Genomic DNA, 18,228 nt, shown 5'->3' with positions numbered 1-18,228 from the left:
GCCGGCTAGCGGCTACTACTACAGCTGTAATGGCAATAAAGCTGGAATGGGCCTTAAATGAAATTTATTTTATTTATCAGCTGAATCATAAATATGCCAAAGACATACACCCGCGCCATGTGGCTCCAACTGAACTCAAGTGCGGACAAAGGGTTTTTGCTTTTGGCAGAAGTCGGGAAATTTCCATTTGTAATACAAGACTTTTCGAGGGCGTTTTGCCAGTCAATGGCACAAGTCGAGGCACAAGTCGAGCCACAAGCGAGGCGAACCCCATATGAATGGACCGCCGTCACCCCCGCTGGCTTTTTGTGGGCCAACGGGTCGCATGTGCAATATACTCGAATGTACCATGTGTACGAGTATCTGTGTGTTTTTGCTCCAAGACGCAACCTTTGCAAGGGAGCAATAACTGCAAGCTCAATTGATTGAAAAGCAATTTGTCCCGCCCACACACTCGCATTGACATAATACAGTGTGTTGTGTGCTGTGTGTTGTGTGTGTGGGCAAACCAGAGAATAAAATAGGATGGCAGTAAATATCCGTAACTGCGAGCGATTACATCCAGTTGGGAAATCCTAACCGATAGCGATATCCCGCGGTTCTGGCGTTCTGCAAACCGTTTTTCGTGGTTCACTGACTGGCGTAACTGACAGCTAACGAACATGTAAGCATGTTACCGCAGGAAACCCTGCCTAATGCCAATCTGAATTATTGCGGCCAGCATGTAATCCCCATGTCCTTGCGCTGAAAAGTGGGCAACGCGTGTGTGGCCGGAGCAAAAACTAAGAATAGTTCTGCGCTTTCTATCTGTGCACAAACATAAATTTCACACTCGCATAAATTCCATTAAGAAAAATCAGCAAAGCGCGACAGGCATACACAATAAGGCGCAAACCGCAGTGGCGTGGGGAAAACTCGAAGCATTCAACGCCCACGCTCGCTCGGAATTTCCAGCTTATATTTTCTGTTTTTTTTTTTTTTTTTTTTTGAATGTGGAGCTGCTGCGTCAACTGTTTCTAGCCAGCGACACTGTCATAAAACGAAACTTAATGGCGAACGAGGGAGACGGATGGATATTATAGATGAAGAGAGAATGAGAAAGCAATAGACTCGTGGTAGTACTTTTACAAGAAATTTCCCACTACAAATATTTGGAGTATGAAAACAACGGGCAACAACAATAACACTCGAGGCCCACGCGAAAAATCTCTACGACTCTCTGACTGCCAACTAGCCACTTTCGCACACACACACAAACACATCTCGTGGTGTGTGTGTCTCAATGAATGATTTTTCAAGCCCCAATCGGCCAACACTAACGCCAAAGACCCAAGGACAAATCGAGTGGGGGAGTTGGGGGTGGCGACAATAGCGCGTAGGCGTTTGCCGCCAAAAATGCTGCCGGCGAATATGCAACCCCCGACAATTTTCCCACCTCGTTCGCTGCCCATTGTTCCATTGAGAGAAGATTGGGCACCGGTTCCATAGCCCACCATATACTATATGATGTCAACTGCTCAGTTAGCCCGAATCACAAGCGGACAGCTCGGCGCGCACAAACTGTTTAAATAACCCACTTTACTACGATTTCCTGGAATCCACGGACACCTTCATTCGTTGGGCATTTATGTACGTATGGGATTTCCAACACGCTCTTTATGCTCCTATGACATCGGAATTGCTGTTAGGAAATATATTTAGTCACATGCAGGAAAAAAATAAAAAGAAAATATATTATATTATCCTCTTTAAATAAAACTGTTACCTCAAAATAAATTTATTTATTTTAATATTTATTTATTATGACTTAAAAAAAAGTATTACATTGCCAGAATTTCCAGTTTTACGAATGTTATTTGTCAATGGCGCTTACATAATTAAAGTTCCCGGAAATTGTTTGATTGTGGGGACAACGCTAATTGAAGGAATTACCCCTGCAATGTAAAGGTATACGAATTCCAGTTGATTGCATACGAGTTTTTCGTGGCGAGCTAATATTTATAATTACAACCGCTGACTTTATTTGGGCATTTGCATATTTAAGCTGAAGCAGCTAAAATTCCTTTCAAAGTTATCGCAGCAGTTAATTTCAAATAAAATAACAAGAATCATAATCAAAAGATTTGTTTCTATATTTGTATTTTTTGTATACAAATATTATTACATTAAACTCATTACTTTTTAAAGGGCTATGGCTCTAAGTCATACACTCATTAAAATGAATAATAAAATGCCTCATCATATATCTGTTACTATATCTTTTGAGATATCTGTACCTGCGCTAATTGCTGAACTTTCGATAAAGATGAGCTGATGCCGAATGCCTGGGGAATATGTGTGCGTGTGATTTTTGAGTCTGCCACGTTGCCATGCCAAAATGCGCTTTTTGCTGACTGTACTCGAAAAATTTGTGTTCAGCTCTTGGATGTCGGCCAAAAGTGATGCATCTGTGTGTGCCAGCGAGTGTGTGCTTGTGAGGATGTGTGTGTAAGTGTGGGCCAGGCCAAGAATACAACGTTGACAATGGCAAGTCGCAAGCAGAAGAGCGGAATGTGGCTTCCGCTTGTGCGGAAGTCGTCGCCATCTTCTTGCATTCGGTCATCCTGCGCCCACTCGTGGCTGCTCCTTAAATCCAGATAGGAACATTCGCATTCACATTCACATTCACAATCAGATTCACGGGAGAGGGAGCGCTCTGTGTTTTGGGCAGAAATTATGGCGGCATTTGCCACAAATCGTGCGTGTAAAGTGATGTCATGGCCCGCAGTCGAAAAGTCGAAAAGTAGAGAAGTGCATGCGTCAGCAGTTGCGTGTGATGCAATAGTTGTTTGGCCGGGCAAAGATGGAATCGGTTTTGCATCTCTTTTATTTTGCAGATACTTACACACAGATCCACACACAGGGCTGATGTCATTCAGCCAGGACATTCCTGTCGTACCGGCGTTTGACAGGCCCGAAATCATTTCGGCCAGCCCCTGTGTATTCGCATATTTCATAAAAAGATGTCCCATAAAGAGCCGAGGGAAAGGCGACAGATGCAGACAGAAAGCAACAGTCGCTGTTCGCTGTTCACATTGCAATAAAGTTGAGCACTTTGTGCCGTCTTGTCATGAATATTTGAACAACGCAAAACGGCGACGTTTTCGCCCCCCATCCCCCACTCCCATTTCCCCCTCCCACTCCCCCTTCCCCTTCCACTCTGAACTTCTTGGCCATGTTTTTGTTTTTTTGTCAACAACCTGAGTCGGTCTGCTCCAGCCGTTGTCGCTTCTTTTGCGTTGTTGTTTATGCGGCTCCCTGGGATATTTATAATTTAGCAGAAAAAAGCATTTTCGGTAATTAATGTTGTCAATTAAATTCTCCAGAGCGATTTAAATGTCTCCTCGTTCTCGTTGGATTTTCAAGAACGTCTCAGAGTTCAGGGGCGCCGTTTGCGTTTCACTTTTATCCGGGAAAATTGACACGTTTCAAACGGAACGCCACATGTGGTGCCCTCGAAATAGGAGAAATATTTAAGTACCACATGGAGAGCATTACGGATGCAGTACTTTGAAGTGGGGGCAATTGAAGTAAGGGGAAAGTATAATACTCCACCAGGCACATCCGCCCCCTTAACCTTTTAAATAAACATATCAGAAGCTAGACGCATCGGGTTTTCCATTAGCATGAAAAGCTTTCTCGAAAACAAGGAAAAACACGTGGGTACTGTCATTTCTTAATTCTTTTTTTTTTTGCGCATACCCAGCCACATAAAGCATGGCATTGCGTATACGCAATGTTATGTTAGGCTAAAATAACAGGCGGCCAAAGAGTCGGCAGAGGCCTTTCACCTTTAAACACACAAATATTTTGTATGTGTTTATACAAATAAATATTCGCATACATGCTGGCATTCGGTTTATTGGACCAAATAAAAAGGTTGACAAGTCGGGCGGCAATAACGCAGGCAAAACGGCAAAGGCAACGACAACGGCAACAATTTTCTTGGGGTCCCACATGGCGTATGAAATTCGGGCAAACTCAATTAGCAAGTGCCAAAGAGGGCCGCCAAACTTTTTCCCCTTGATCCCAAAAAAAGCGAAGTTGTCAAAGTTATTTCATTGCTGGCCGACAAATTAATTTGATATACGCAGCGGGTTTCTCTCCCTCTTTTTTTTTCTTTTTGGGTTGCTGGCAAGATGTGTGAATAACCTGGAAATGATATACTTGGCCAAAGTTTAGCGGCCCTTTTTGCTTGATTTTGGATTTTGATTCGCTTTGTAAATATTTTTAAGGCAGACGTATTTTATATTTTATAGTCCCTCAATTTCAGACGCATTTCGTTGCTGATTTAATGGTTATGCCAGGCATCACAGGAATTATCGTTATCATCGCCCGACGTCATCGCATAAACCCCGCAACCCCACAAACCCAAACCCAATCTCATTCCCATTCGCATTTCATCGCATTTTGTCTCGTCAGCGGAGCGTACAGTTTGCAGCGCACTTTCCGTCTGCTTTCCACTAATTAAATCCGCTTTCACTGCGACCGTGGGTTATATTTGATTTTTACGCGCACTTTTTTACACTCCTCTGCTCTGCTCGGCTCGGCGTAGCATACTTCTCGGCGCTTTCGCCATAAATCAACGCTGTTAAATCAAAGCGCAAAACCAAACTGACATGCATTACGTATTTATATCTCAGGGCTTGAAGGCTGAAAAGGCGGCAAGTCGGCAAGGCGAGGGGTTATGCGGCGTGCAGCATGCAAAACATTTAGATATTTATGTATACGTATGCTATGTCCTGGATGTCCTTTGGGCGCTCTCGCTTCGCTTAGGCCGCGCCACATTATGGCCGACTGTTTTTTATGGGCTTCGAGAGGCGGCGGCGATGGCTTTAAAAACTCATAAATGCCGCCAGTAGGAATACATTTTCCGATAAATGCTCGGCGCAAAGGTGGACCACCTCGGTCAATGGGTTAAGTGCTCGAGGCACGTGCAACCGCACGCAGGATCTCCTGGGTTCCAACACTCCTCCCTCCCCCTCCCCCAAACATCCACCTCTCATCTCTCACCTTTTACATAGTCTAAGGGTCCGCATCGCCACGCGCTGATGCACATCGTCAATTTTTAACGAGCATGTTTTACGTGACCTCTGCCTCCCGTTCGCCGACGCATTTCCTTCTTATTCCCTACTCCTTGGTGACGTCACTGGAAGGACAACTTGGAACGGCCGAACGGCAAATGTCATATCAATAGATGTGCTCTGAGGTTTTATGCCGCCAACGCCCTTTAAACTCGTGAAAGCCAATTCAAGGCATATGTCTTACTCGAGTCGTGACCCCGTAGTGCAAAAGCCATCTGCTCATCCTTCGACGCCTTCTGTTTCACAACCGATAAAGCGATTATAATAACACTGAAAACAGCTTACTGAAAAAGGAATCTGTAAACCAAAAAATAGAAATAGCCTGCATATTTAATGTAAATAGCATTAGCAGAGATAAGATTTTAAAATTGTATGATACAATATAACAAGGGTTATATTAAATATTGTTAAATAAACAAACTTAGTTCCTAAACTCTTCTTTATTTTCTTGGTGTATTCACTTTTCTTGAGTTAAGCAGAAACTGTTGTAATAATTCCATTGTACTAATTCAGCGTACCATAAAATCGAAGGTAATACCAACGTTTTTTTATGAATTTACTCGGAAAAGAATCATATTAAGGAGAGTAGCTATACATATTTAGCAAATGTACTATAATTTTATTTGTTCCGGAGAAAATATAGGTGGCTTACAGTTTTGGGCAATACTCACCTTAAATATTCACTAGATACCAAAATGCAATTCAGCTTAAAAAGCTGTGTAAAAGCTTCTGCCAATGGAATTTACATTTTAAATAGCCATCAGTTTCCCATCCTCATGAAAAAATCTCTGGTGGGTGGAGCGACCTTTAATGGTTTACTTCCCCCCGGCAGCAATTAGCGAATCAGGAACTATATATTCAACAGGAAATAAAGCGGTGAAAAGTGAAGAGGGAGTTTTACAAACAAGAAAAATCTGAATTTAAATGATTGCAAGAATTCGACTTTATATTGTTTTAAGCCCGATGACAATGTTTTTGACATTTTACTCTTTGGCTTTTTCTTGCCGGGCGGCGTTTAATTAAAATGGAACCTTCACCTGCGATAGGTCGTCCAAAAGGGCCTCCAACTTTCCAACATCGCAATAAGCGTAAATAAAACGCATGATGAAATATTTTTATGCGTATACAATATACGATATTTGCGTATACTTTCGCCGGGGGAACTGCGATTGCTTTGTCCCTGTTCTTTGCCTTTGTGCGGCAAAACGAGTGTCGACGACATCGTTTGTCGGGCAAATTGAAATTTTATATAGTCAGCTTATGTGCCGTGCATAAAGCGTGATACAATAAATTCTCATTTTGTATAACCAAACAACGGGGAGGCCAGCAGCATTGAGATTAAGTTGGAGAAAATGTGGAGAGGAGCAGGTCGGTTGATTGAATTGACACGACAGCCCACCTGAACTCCCTCTCACCAGGATCCAATTCCGGCTGAAACTACTCCTCCCCCTTTGACTCACCTTTGATATTTCAGGCGGGATAAGGACCGGCAGCTCAAAATTGAATGAAAATATTAAAAAAATAAAATACAAAAAAAAGAGCATGGAAAGAAGCGAAGGGAAAGTGTAAAAATAATGTACATAAATGATTCCCGTTGACTGCGCAATTTCATTTATTTGTGAATAATTTCATTGGGCCCATAATTTCATAACGCGCTGACATTTAAGAGCGGATAAAGGCCTTTTGGTGCCTTGGTCAAATGATTTGGGGAATCCATTAGGCAAACACAAGGCGCGTTGGAGCCCAAAAGGATACTCGTATCCTTTAGGCCCCGGCCCTTTGTTTATTTTTCTGGTTCTTTTAATTTTCCTATGCCCGCCAGCTCTTCCTTCTTTTTTGGGGGAAAAGGGGGAATGCGGAATACCCGTCAGGCGGAAACTTCACCTAGTCCCCCCCGAATGTTTTCGAGAGGCTTTTTATGGCCGCTTCCTGGGGGAGAAACCCTTTCCACCTGTTGCTTCCTGCCACCTCAAGTTGTTCGCCCAAGACGCAAAGCAATTTTATGCGCGCTTTTTCGGGGTGCTCATTAATTTAAAACAAGTTGACTATGTCAAATGACTTTGCCACGAGCGAACGACAGCATCAGAGACTCGGAGCTCGCGACTCGAGAGTTTCCAGGTCGAAAAGGTCAACTGTGAGTTGCAAAGTTGTGGTTGCCGGATGCGATGCACCTTTCAGGCGACACGTGTAGCACTCAAAGTGCAGCAGCACCAGAAAAAAGTAAACTACATTTGTAAAAGTTTGCTTTTTTGTGTTGATTAAATATCACTAGAAAGGGTGACATTAGGAAGTTGTAAAAACCATTAGTATCCACTCATAAAAATTTAATGTTGGTTTACATTTTAAATAAATTTTTAAGTTGATAGATAATATATTAAAAAGAGATCAGTTTTATTGATACCCATTTCTTTGTAAGACATATTTAGTTAGTATATGAAAAGAAATGTTTTCTAATGTTATACAACTATTCACAGATGTACTAATATTTTTTGAGATTTTCTTGAGTGTAGCTCATTGTTTTTGCTCTGGAAGTAGAATCTAATGCAAGTAAAGCGACAGGTGTCAACGGCAGGTTCGGTTTCCTATGGAGCTGGCAGGTAAAGCTGGCATTCTCCACCACTCCCACGCACTTTAACAGCCACCGGGAGCAGATTCCTTGCTCTTTCAAGTGCTTTAAATATTTTTTGGCTCTGTGCGGGCATATTAAATATTTAGGGGGTCTCTAGGAATTAGTCAAGCAAATACCCGCAGAGCAAAGCAAATCCAAAACAAGCAAAAATGAAACGCCAGATGGCAGGATGGTGGGCGGGGCAGCGAAAGGAGGCGGCAGAGGCATGGGCATGGGCGGAATGGCAAATGAAGGGAAGCGGAAACGCTCGGGCAGAAGTCGAACGAGCAACAGGAAGAGCCGGGCAAACAAACAAACGCTCGTGCATACTCAAACACACGTGGACAACACAACACTTTTATGAAGCCAGCAACAAAAGCCAGAAATAATAACAAGCTGGCTCTAGCAGCTTGTCGTTGTCCTCCATCCTTCGTCGTACTCCTTCGTCCTGCGCCACGTCCCCTCAGTTATTCCCACATATTTTTGTATATTCTGTACTATTCTCCGCTTTGTCGTTTACAGAAACAAGGCGTGACACAGTTGTTGCACTTACAACACCCTCAAACACACACAGAATCAGACAACTCACATTGGGTCAGCAGGCAGAGATGACAACTTGGATCTTTTCTGCGAGAGTAAAGAGCCTAAGATACACAGTAACCCTTTTTTATTAATCATAAATACCACTGAAATCGAACGCGCTTCTTAAGGTGTCTGTTTAAGCTATTTTGAGTCCCAAGTTGCAAAGGATAACGAGCAAAAAGCCACGTTTTATATTTCATAGCATACTTTTCAGAGCCTTTGAAACCCCAGATGTTTTAAGCTGAAATTGCCAATTTTGTTTGAGTTAATATACTTATCAGTGTAATGGATTGTCATTATGAAAATCTAAATTATAGATACTTTGTCTTTTAAAGTTGCTTGTTAATCAGCAATTATTCCCTTTAGCAATTTATGGACTTAGTTCGCTGGCATCACTGTCAGCACATTGTCGTGGAGTCCTGGGGTCGTGTCTTATTTATAGAGCTCACCGTCTGTCCTCCCGGGCTTTGTGTCAAAGTCAGACTGTCAGTTGCATCAAGTCGAGTTCAGTTCCCTGAAGTTTCGTTTCTGGTCCGGAGTCCAACTGCAGCCAAGTTGGATGGACATATGTTTGCACTAGCTGGCTGTCCATTGTCCCATGTAGTTTACTTTGGACAAGCTCGGTGGCAAAGGGCATACATAATGGCTAGTTGACAGAAAGAACAATGAAACTACATTTTCGGTAAAAATTGCTCTGGGCACAAGCAAATTAAGTCTGGCTCTTCTGATTTTCACACCCACTGATCATGCGAATTGCAGAAAAGAAATCCCTGCTCGGTCGCCATTTATTCCAATTTGTGTGCTGGTGGGCAATTTGACTGCTATTAAAATGCGATTTTTTCGCCAGTAGTGGGTGCAGTGCGTTGAACCCAGGGAGCTCAAAGAAAAAGGAAATTGCTTATTGTTCGCCCGACGTTCTCCCTTTATATATTTTTATGTGGCATCAGTTTCAGGCAGACTCTTACCTTTCGCCTGTCAGTTATTCCCTGGGGAATCGCTGGGATTTGGCGAATTTGCAGCCAGTTCAATGCACAGCGCCGAAGTTGAAAGGTCGACTTATTTAGATTTATGGCTAGGTTAACTTTAACCCACTGCACTTTATTTTTGCGTTTGCTTAGCAACTTGAGAAAAGTAATTATACGCCATCAATGCGCGATAATCATTTGTCTTAATAATCTGAAATTAGTGAATCAGAGCACCAGACCACCAATTACAGAGCACAGCCTGAATAATTAATGGATATTATTTTTAGCTTTTTTCTATTGAAACGCTTAACTGTCTAATTAGTTTCAAGCGATATTTCTATTAAAAATATATATTGGCTTGTGCAGTTAAATGTTATCAGAATATAATTTAAAAGCTTGTTGTCAATGGTTATAAATATAAAATTAGTAAAAATATTTTTTTTATTATTAAATGTGTAAAAAAGCTCAAAAAAACATTTGCAACACTAAAGCTGTATAAATTTAGTTTTGTTGAAGTGCTCCACCTTATAACTTGTACAACCTGCAGGGCTGCGGCGCACGATCAAAATGCGGTCATACCTAAACAGCTGATTTTGTTCAAAATGTTTTTATTTTTTTGCAATTCGGTTTCCTTTAATCAAAATCACACAAAATCACATCAGTTATTATCGGTCGCCCAGTGAGCTTTGTTTGGTGTCTCAAAAACTAAAATACTCAAATGGATCGAGGAAGTTTTAGGGATAACAGACGGGAAGGACGCTGGCAGGATGAAGGATCCCCCGTTCCGGTTTTCTTCGACTTCGTCTCTAAGAACGTGTCCATGCCCTCTGACCTTGGTGAACTAATAGCATACGTGTTACTACTCGTTATCTCGTGGTACGCCCTTGTCTTCGCCTTCCGGTTTCTCCTTTCTCTGGTGAAGCCTGTGCTTGTTGTGGTGGCAGCGCTCTTTATCTTCCGATTTCTGCGAGCCTTTGAATTTGAGGACATTACCGATCTGTTCTTCCAAATTCTGTGTGTGATCGCCAATCTGGTGTCCTCCATTGTGGCGAAATTTTTGGAAGTCATCTTTAGCGTTTTTAAGTAATATACATGAGTTAATTTATCCACATTCCATTGTTATCCTTTTCAACACGTACATGTCATTACCAAAATTTTGTTAAATTTGTTTTCCTATTTGTATTTTGATAAAAAATAAATAATATTTAATTACCCAAAAGGTTAAATATTTATGAAATGATTAGCAAATAAAATTTCGTTTCAATTTATCAATAATTGGCTACTAAGTTGCTGATAGAAATTAAATTCAATTTTAAGTCAATATTTATTGGCTTTTGCAATGCTTGTTTTATTTTCATAATTTAAGCAATTATTTTTCCTCGCACCACTCGTTCTCCTTGCGGACCTGCTCTTCTTCTTGCGGCGAAAAATCGTTGTTGATGGCGAATGTGTCGCGAATGTCCTGCGGCGATTTGCCCTTGATCATGTTGGCCACAGTCTTGCAGGTGACATCCAGCAGGCCCTGGATGTTCAGGTAGTTGGCAGCCAGGATGAGTTCAAATAGGGTGCCCTGATCCACCTTGAGAAAGTCGGCATCCCAAGACGAGATATCATCAGTACGCTTCTCCTTGTTCTCGTCCTCCTCCGTCACCATGGGATCATCCTTGTGGTAGGTGGCCCAGTGGAGCACCTTCTTCAGGATCAGGGAGTTGACATTCGGCAAGGGCAGCACACTGTTGTCACTCTCATCGCCCAAATCCTCGAGAGCCGTGCGAATCGTTTCCGAGCACTTGGCGATCTCTTGGTCCGTGTCGAAAATCTCCTTATCCGAGGACTCCAGCCGAATGATGGGCATGCTGCGGAATCAGTTAGGCATATTAAAATCATAATTCAACCCACGCCCTTTGTGTTATTTTTACGTACTTTAGTTCTCAAGATTTGATATGAAACTGTTTGATTTATTCGCAGTCGCAGCCAAAAAAGTGTTTAGACAGAACACGGGTGCCACTTAGCTGTGGCCTACTGGCTAAAAATAATATTCCCTCGCCTTCAACTTGAACCGAACTGGTGCGCCGGTCGTCTGACAGCAGGGCGTTTGTAAAACAAACAATTTGACTGCTGTATTTCCCCAAAATCTATCAAAACTTTGATTGTGTGGAAGAAGACGTGGAAATTAAAAGGCCGCCAGTGTGTACACCTCCCTAGTTGAATTCAAAGATGGCGCCAAAGAAAGCACTCAGAAAAATATATATATGAAACAAACAAATAAAGCTTGAAAATAATCTATATTAAAACTCAAGGCAAATTTTTAAAAAAAAATTTTTGGTATTAAACTGCGAAACGAGATCTAACAAACGCATTATTATTGTTTACGAATTATTTTTATAGGAGACCTACACGTATATGTCAATAAAAATATGTACATTTTCTTCCAAATTTGTTCTATATTTATTTTTTGTTTGAGTTAACTTTAAACAAAACTAACCAACTGCAAGAAAATTTTTGGTGTGTGTCCCAACTAACGCAAGCTAGAATCTGGCAGTATTTTTTAGTCAATTTCCTGCAATGCGGGGTTAGCTACGGATTGGCAAAAAAAAAGAGAATAAAATAAATAATCGCCGTGCGAATAATCGCAATATTGCCGAATTGAAATCGTCTGTGAAATCGCAAATTAGCGGTATCCACAAGCGCCAGCTAAAGAATTCGTGGCAACGGCAGTGGGCCTAACTCACCGATTTTCCGGTTGAAAAAAACAGGCGGCGTCGTCGACACGCGGACCAAACCGAAGGATCCGACCCGGAGAAGTCTCCAGGATACACAGGACAAGCCCCCGCACACAAGATGGACGTCTACGACGTGAGCGATGATCTGGTGAAGAAGCTCAACGACTGGAAGGTGATTGGCATCGTCTCCGGCAAGTTCAACGAGCTGAAGGAGAACCACCGCAAGGTGGACTTCGTGGAGCGGGCCCTCATTGACTTCAAGTACATGGAGAAGATCTTCCTAAACGTACCGCTGCGAGAGGACAAGAGCAACAAGCGAAGCGTTGAGTTCCGTATGCTGGGCAACGAGCAGTTCTCGTTGAAGAACAGGAAATACTTCCAGGTGAGGTTGCCTTGAGTAGCCCTTTTCGAGCTTTCCAGTTACTAAAGCACTCCTTTGCAGGCCCTGGAGCTGTACAACAAAAGCATCTGCTATGCTGAGCCCAACTCGGAGCACCTGTCCATAGGCTATGCCAACCGGTCAGCGGTCCTGTTCGAGTGGAAGCGCTACCGGGAGTGCCTGGCCAACATCGAGCTGGCCAGGAAGGCCAACTACCCGGCGAGATTGAGCCACAAGCTGGACAAGCGGGAACGGGACTGCCAGCAGCTGTTGGACCAGCAGCCACCCGATGTGGTGCCCTACGAGTTCAAGCTCAGCTTTGATTCGCACGCCCAGGTGCCGTACATCGCCGACTGTCTGGAGCTGCGCGAATCCGCCGACGAAGGCCGCTTTGTGGTCAGCAATCGGGATCTAGCCGTCGGGGACCTAGTGGCCGTGGAGCAGCCCTTCTGCTCAACACTGCTGCCGCCCATGCGGTACATCCGGTGTGCCACATGCAAGCGGGAGAACTACCTGACCCTCATACCCTGCGACAGCTGCTGCTCCGTGATGTTCTGCTCCGAGGAGTGCAAGCAGCAGGCCACGTCCACCTACCACCGCTTCGAGTGCCCCATCATTGACTTTCTGCACCGCATGTTCAACAAGATCCACGGCATGGCCCTACGCACCACCCTGGCCGCCCTGGATCTGTATCCAAGCATCGAAGAGCTTATGGCCTTCTGCGAGCAGCCGCAGAACCAGCACAAGTGCGCCTTCGATCTAGACTACGGGCAGCTCACGCCGCAGGAGCACTACAGGGCTATTCACGGCCTGGTGACCAACCAAAACCTGCGCTCCGTCTCCGATCTCTTCCAGCGCTCTGTGGTTTGTGCCGTGCTTAAGCACTTCATCATCGAATACACACCGCTCAAAGAGCATTTGGGTGGCGAGGAAGGCATGAATTTCTTCACGGACCTACTTTTCCGACATCTGCAGACGTCGCCCTCGAATATGCACGGCATCGACCTCGTCGAGCAGGTCAACGAGACCAAGGACGACCAGACGCACTCGTCCGGGGCGTACGCCTTCCTCTCGCTGCTGAATCACTCGTGTGCGCCGAATACTTTAAGGATATACGAGGGCACTAAGGCGTACCTCTTCGTCCTGCGGCCTATTAAGGCGGGAAATGTGCTATACAACAACTACGGGTAAGTTTATCAGCCCTCCGTTCGCCAATGCCTATTAGAACATGGCCAAGGCAAAAAGTTAATTTAAATTATATTAGTCGTTATTTGGACCTATGTTTTGAACTTGGAATTCGTCTTTTTAATGTACTCATATCTTTACGAAATATAAATTCAAATAAATTCCCTTACTTACAGCGCCCACTTCGCCATCTTCAGCAAACAGCAGCGCTTGGACACGCTGTCCATGCAGTACCGATTCGACTGCAAGTGCGAGGGCTGCGAGCTGGACTACCCCACCTTCGGGCGGATGCTGCGCAAGGCGACTGTGCCGTCGGTGACCGACGACACGGACATGGCGCTGAGCGCCTACAACTACGACTTTGCGGTGAGCAACTACCGGAAGTACTGCGACTTCCTCATGCAATACGGCGCCGCCTATCCGTGCGAGCAGATCAGCTCGGCGGAGGAGTGCCTGAAAATGGCCCTGCATATCATGGTCGACGCAGTGCCACTGAAGGCGAAGATGTAATCGGATCCTGCCGCCGGCCAGCCAACACCGCAACCGCAACATGTCATTACCTAAATTTCGTTAAATTTATTTTCCTTTTTGTATTTTTATAAAAAAAAAAATATTAAATTACCCAAAAGGGTTAAATATTTATGAAATTATTAGCAAATAAAATTTCTTTTCAATTTATTATCAATAATTGGCTACTAAGTTGCTGATAGAAGTTAAATTCATTTTTAGGTCAATATTTATGGGCTTTTGCAATGCTTGTTTTATTTTCATAATTTTAGCAATTATTTTTCCTCGCACCACTCGTTCTCCTTGCGGACCTGCTCTTTTTCCTGCGGCGAAAAATCGTTGTTGATGGCGAATGTGTCGCGGATGTCCTGCGGCGATTTGCCCTTGATCATGTTGGCCACAGTATTGCAGGTGACATCCAGCAGGCCCTGGATGTTTAGGTAGTTGGCAGCCAGGATGAGTTCAAATAGGGTGCCCTGATCCACCTTGAGAAAATCGGCATCCCAAGACGAGATATCATCAGTACGCTTCTCCTTGTTCTCGTCCTCCTCCGTCACCATGGGATCATCCTTGTGGTAGGTGGCCCAGTGGAGAACCTTCTTCAGGATCAGGGAGTTGACATTCGGCAAGGGCAGCACACTATTGTCACTCTAATCGCCCAAATCCTCGAGGGCCGTGCGAATCGTTTCCGAGCACTTGGCGATCTCTTGGTCCGTGTCGAAAATCTCCTTATCCGAGGACTCCAGCCGAATGATGGGCATGCTGCGGAATCAATTAGGAATATTAAAATCATAATTCAACCCACGCCCTTTGTGTTATTTTTACGTACTTTAGTTCTCAAGATTTGATTTGAAGCTGTTTGATTTATTCGCAGTCGCAGCCAAAAAAATGTTTTGACAGAACACGGGTACCACTTAGCTCTGGCCTACTGGCTAAAAATAATATTCCCTCGCCTTCAACTTGAACCGAACTGGTGAGCCGGTCGTCTGACAGCAGAGCGTTTGTAAAACAAACAATTTGACTGCTGTATTTCCCCAAAATCTATCAAAACTTTGATTGTGTGGAAGAAGACGTGGAAATTAAAAGGCCGCCAGTGTGTACACCTCCCTAGTTTAATTCAAAGATGGCGCCAAAGAAAGCACTCAGAAAAATATATATATTAAACAAACAAATAAAGCTTGAAAATAATCTAGATTAAAATTCAAGGCAAATTTTTCAAAAATTGTATTTTGGTATTAAACTGCGAAACGAGATCTAACAGACGCATTATTATTGTTTACGAATTATTTTTTATAGGAGACCTACACGTATATGTCAATAAAAATATGTACATTTTCTTCAAAATTTGTTCTATATTTATTTTTTGTTTGAGTTAACTTTAAACAAAACTAACCAACTGCAAGAAAATTTTTGGTGTGTGTCCCAACTAACGCAAGCTAGAATCTGGCAGTATTTTTTAGTCAATTTCCTGCAATGCGGGGTTAGCTACGGATTGGCAAAAAAAAAGAGAATAAAATAAATAATCACCGTGCGAATAATCGCAATATTGCCGAATTGAAATCGTCTGTGAAATCGCAAATTAGCGGTATCCACAAGCGCCAGCTAAAGAATTCGTGGCAACGGCAGTGGGCCTAACTCACCGATTTTCCGGTTGAAAAAAACAGGCGGCGTCGTCGACACGCGGACCAAACCGAAGGATCCGACCCGGAGAAGTCTCCAGGATACACAGGACAAGCCCCCGCACACAAGATGGACGTCTACGACGTGAGCGATGATCTGGTGAAGAAGCTCAACGACTGGAAGCTGATTGGCATCATCTCCGGCAAGTTCAACGAGCTGAAGGAGAACCACCGCAAGGTGGACTTCGTGGAGCGGGCCCTCATTGACTTCAAGTACATGGAGAAGATCTTCCTAAACGTAACGCTGCGAGAGGACAAGAGCAACAAGCGAAGCGTTGAGTTCCGTATGCTGGGTAACGAGCAGTTCTCGTTGAAGAACAGGAAATACTTCCAGGTGAGGTTGCCTTGAGTAGCCCTTTTCAAGCTTTCCAGTTACTAAAGCACTCCTTTGCAGGCCCTGGAGCTGTACAACAAAAGCATCTGCTATGCTGAGCCCAACTCGGAGCACCTGTCCATAGGCTATGCCAACCGGTCAGCGGTCCTGTTCGAGTGGAAGCGCTACCGGGAGTGCCTGGCCAACATCGAGCTGGCCAGGAAGGCCAACTACCCGGCGAGATTGAGCCACAAGCTGGACAAGCGGGAACGGGACTGCCAGCAGCTGTTGGACCAGCAACCACCCGATGTGGTGCCCTACGAATTTAAGCTCAGCTTTGATTCGCACGCCCAGGTGCCGTACATCGCCGACTGTCTGGAGCTGCGCGAATCCGCCGACGAAGGCCGCTTTGTGGTCAGCAATCGGGATCTAGCCGTCGGGGACCTAGTGGCCGTGGAGCAGCCCTTCTGCTCAACACTGCTGCCGCCCATGCGGTACATCCGGTGTGCCACATGCAAGCGGGAGAACTACCTGACCCTCATACCCTGCGACAGCTGCTGTTCCGTGATGTTCTGCTCCGAGGAGTGCAAGCAGCAGGCCACGTCCACCTTCCACCGCTTCGAGTGCCCCATCATTGACTTTCTGCACCGCATGTTCAACAAGATCCACGGCATCGCCCTACGCACCACCCTGGCCGCCCTAGATTTGTATCCAAGCATCGAGGAGCTTATGGCCTTCTGCGAGCAGCCGCAGAACCAGCACAAGTGCGCCTTCGATCTAGACTACGGGCAGCTTACGCCGCAGGAGCACTACAGGGCTATTCACGGCCTGGTGACCAACCAAAACCTGCGCTCCGTCTCCGATCTCTTCCAGCGCTCTGTGGTTTGTGCCGTGCTTAAGCACTTCATCATCGAATACACACCGCTCAAAGAGCATTTGGGTGGCGAGGAAGGCATGAATTTCTTCACGGACCTACTTTTCCGACATCTGCAGACGTCGCCCTCGAATATGCACGGCATCGACCTCGTCGAGCAGGTCAACGAGACCAAGGACGACCAGACGCACTCGTCCGGGGCGTACGCCTTCCTCTCGCTGCTGAATCACTCGTGTGCGCCGAATACTTTAAGGATATACGAGGGCACCAAGGCGTACCTCTTCGTCCTGCGGCCTATTAAGGCGGGAAATGTGCTATACGACAACTACGGGTAAGTCAATGCCTATTAGAACATGGCCAAGGACAAAAGTTAATTGGAATAATATTGGTCGTTATTTGGACCTATGTTTTGAACTTGAAATGCGTAGTTTTGTAGGATTAAATGTACTCATACCTTTATGAAATATAAATTCAAATAAATTCCCTTATTTACAGCGCCCACTTCGCCATCTTCAGCAAACAGCAGCGCTTGGACACGCTGTCCATGCAGTACCGGTTCGACTGCAAGTGCGAGGGCTGCGAGCTGGACTACCCAACCTTCGGGCGGATGCCGCACAAGGCGACTGTGCCGTCGGTGACCGACGACACGGACATGAAGTCGCTGGGCGCCTACAACTACGACTTTGCGGTGAGCAACTACCGGAAGTACTGCGACTTCCTCATGCAATACGGCGCCGCCTATCCGTGCGAGCAGATCAGCTCGGCGGAGGAGTGCCTGAAAATGGCCCTGCATATCATGGTGGACGCAGTGCCACTCAAGGCGAAGATGTAATCGGATCCTGCCGTCGGCCAGCCAACACCGCAACCACCACCACCAACACGGACGAACTTTTCCTTTGCTGACTTCGATTCGAGGCAGCGTATTAATAGCGAGACACGAATAGAGGAGAGTAATTGATTAATATACATGTTGTTGCCATAAGTCTGTAGCGCAGGCAGCAGCGCGATGAGGAGCACGCCCTTAACTTTTATATTTGTAATTGTACATTTCGACCTTTGGTTCTATTTTACCCAGCACCACACCACCCACACCCCCACACACATTTCATAGTTGTTCACAACAAGTCGCAAGCTCAAAATTCTAACGTTGATTTAATTTTGATCACAACAATGTCTTCGATGAAAACAAAACAAAAACAAACAAGAACTATGCAACTTACTGCGTTTTTATAATTATTTTACAAAAACCAACTGAACAAGAAATACAATATTTTCTAAACGATTCGGCTT

The 18,228-nt window shown here is 44.6% G+C and overlaps 4 protein-coding genes and 1 pseudogene across 4 annotated transcripts; 3 read left to right on the top strand and 2 right to left on the bottom strand.

The window, feature by feature from the left end:
* Window positions 1-9,862: 9,862 nt before the first annotated feature.
* Window positions 9,863-10,497, top strand: LOC108087703. Its single transcript, XM_017185219.2, has one exon. The coding sequence runs from the start codon at window positions 9,997-9,999 to the stop codon at window positions 10,363-10,365; it is 369 nt and encodes a 122-aa protein (XP_017040708.1). The 5' UTR covers window positions 9,863-9,996; the 3' UTR covers window positions 10,366-10,497.
* An 86-nt stretch (window positions 10,498-10,583) lies between these two features.
* Window positions 10,584-11,465, bottom strand: LOC108087704 (S-phase kinase-associated protein 1). Its single transcript, XM_043208027.1, has 2 exons — window positions 11,202-11,465; window positions 10,584-11,134 (listed from the first exon to the last, which is right to left on the bottom strand). The coding sequence occupies exon 2, from the start codon at window positions 11,131-11,133 to the stop codon at window positions 10,648-10,650; it is 486 nt and encodes a 161-aa protein (XP_043063962.1). The 5' UTR covers window position 11,134; window positions 11,202-11,465; the 3' UTR covers window positions 10,584-10,647.
* Window positions 11,466-11,723: 258 nt separating this feature from the next.
* Window positions 11,724-14,211, top strand: LOC108087602 (SET and MYND domain-containing protein 4-like). Its single transcript, XM_043208026.1, has 3 exons — window positions 11,724-12,383; window positions 12,444-13,567; window positions 13,742-14,211. The coding sequence occupies exons 1-3, from the start codon at window positions 12,120-12,122 to the stop codon at window positions 14,073-14,075; spliced, it is 1,722 nt and encodes a 573-aa protein (XP_043063961.1). The 5' UTR covers window positions 11,724-12,119; the 3' UTR covers window positions 14,076-14,211.
* A 96-nt stretch (window positions 14,212-14,307) lies between these two features.
* LOC122320051 lies at window positions 14,308-15,233 on the bottom strand (annotated as a pseudogene).
* Window positions 15,234-15,426: 193 nt separating this feature from the next.
* LOC108087702 (SET and MYND domain-containing protein 4) lies at window positions 15,427-18,220 on the top strand. Its single transcript, XM_043208025.1, has 3 exons — window positions 15,427-16,085; window positions 16,146-17,269; window positions 17,434-18,220. Exons 1-3 carry the CDS (start codon window positions 15,822-15,824, stop codon window positions 17,768-17,770), a joined length of 1,725 nt encoding a protein of 574 aa, XP_043063960.1. The 5' UTR covers window positions 15,427-15,821; the 3' UTR covers window positions 17,771-18,220.
* The last annotated feature ends 8 nt before the right edge of the window (window positions 18,221-18,228 follow it).

This window comes from Drosophila ficusphila, unplaced genomic scaffold, assembly GCF_018152265.1.
Source record: "Drosophila ficusphila isolate 14025-0441.05 unplaced genomic scaffold, ASM1815226v1 contig_414, whole genome shotgun sequence".
NCBI lineage: Eukaryota > Metazoa > Arthropoda > Insecta > Diptera > Drosophilidae > Drosophila > Drosophila ficusphila.
This window is presented reverse-complemented; position numbering and strand designations above follow the sequence as displayed.

Bases quoted from the DNA above. Each gene is read 5' to 3' on its own strand.
- LOC108087703 (XM_017185219.2), top strand. From the start codon at position 9,997: ATGGATCGAGGAAGTTTTAGGGATAACAGACGGGAAGGACGCTGGCAG.
- LOC108087704 (XM_043208027.1), bottom strand. From the start codon at position 11,133: ATGCCCATCATTCGGCTGGAGTCCTCGGATAAGGAGATTTTCGACACG.
- LOC108087702 (XM_043208025.1), top strand. From the start codon at position 15,822: ATGGACGTCTACGACGTGAGCGATGATCTGGTGAAGAAGCTCAACGAC. The intron at 16,086-16,145 runs GTGAGGTTGCCT...ACTCCTTTGCAG, and splicing joins AGAACAGGAAATACTTCCAG to GCCCTGGAGCTGTACAACAA. The intron at 17,270-17,433 runs GTAAGTCAATGC...CCTTATTTACAG, and splicing joins GTGCTATACGACAACTACGG to CGCCCACTTCGCCATCTTCA.
- LOC108087602 (XM_043208026.1), top strand. From the start codon at position 12,120: ATGGACGTCTACGACGTGAGCGATGATCTGGTGAAGAAGCTCAACGAC. The intron at 12,384-12,443 runs GTGAGGTTGCCT...ACTCCTTTGCAG, and splicing joins AGAACAGGAAATACTTCCAG to GCCCTGGAGCTGTACAACAA. The intron at 13,568-13,741 runs GTAAGTTTATCA...CCTTACTTACAG, and splicing joins GTGCTATACAACAACTACGG to CGCCCACTTCGCCATCTTCA.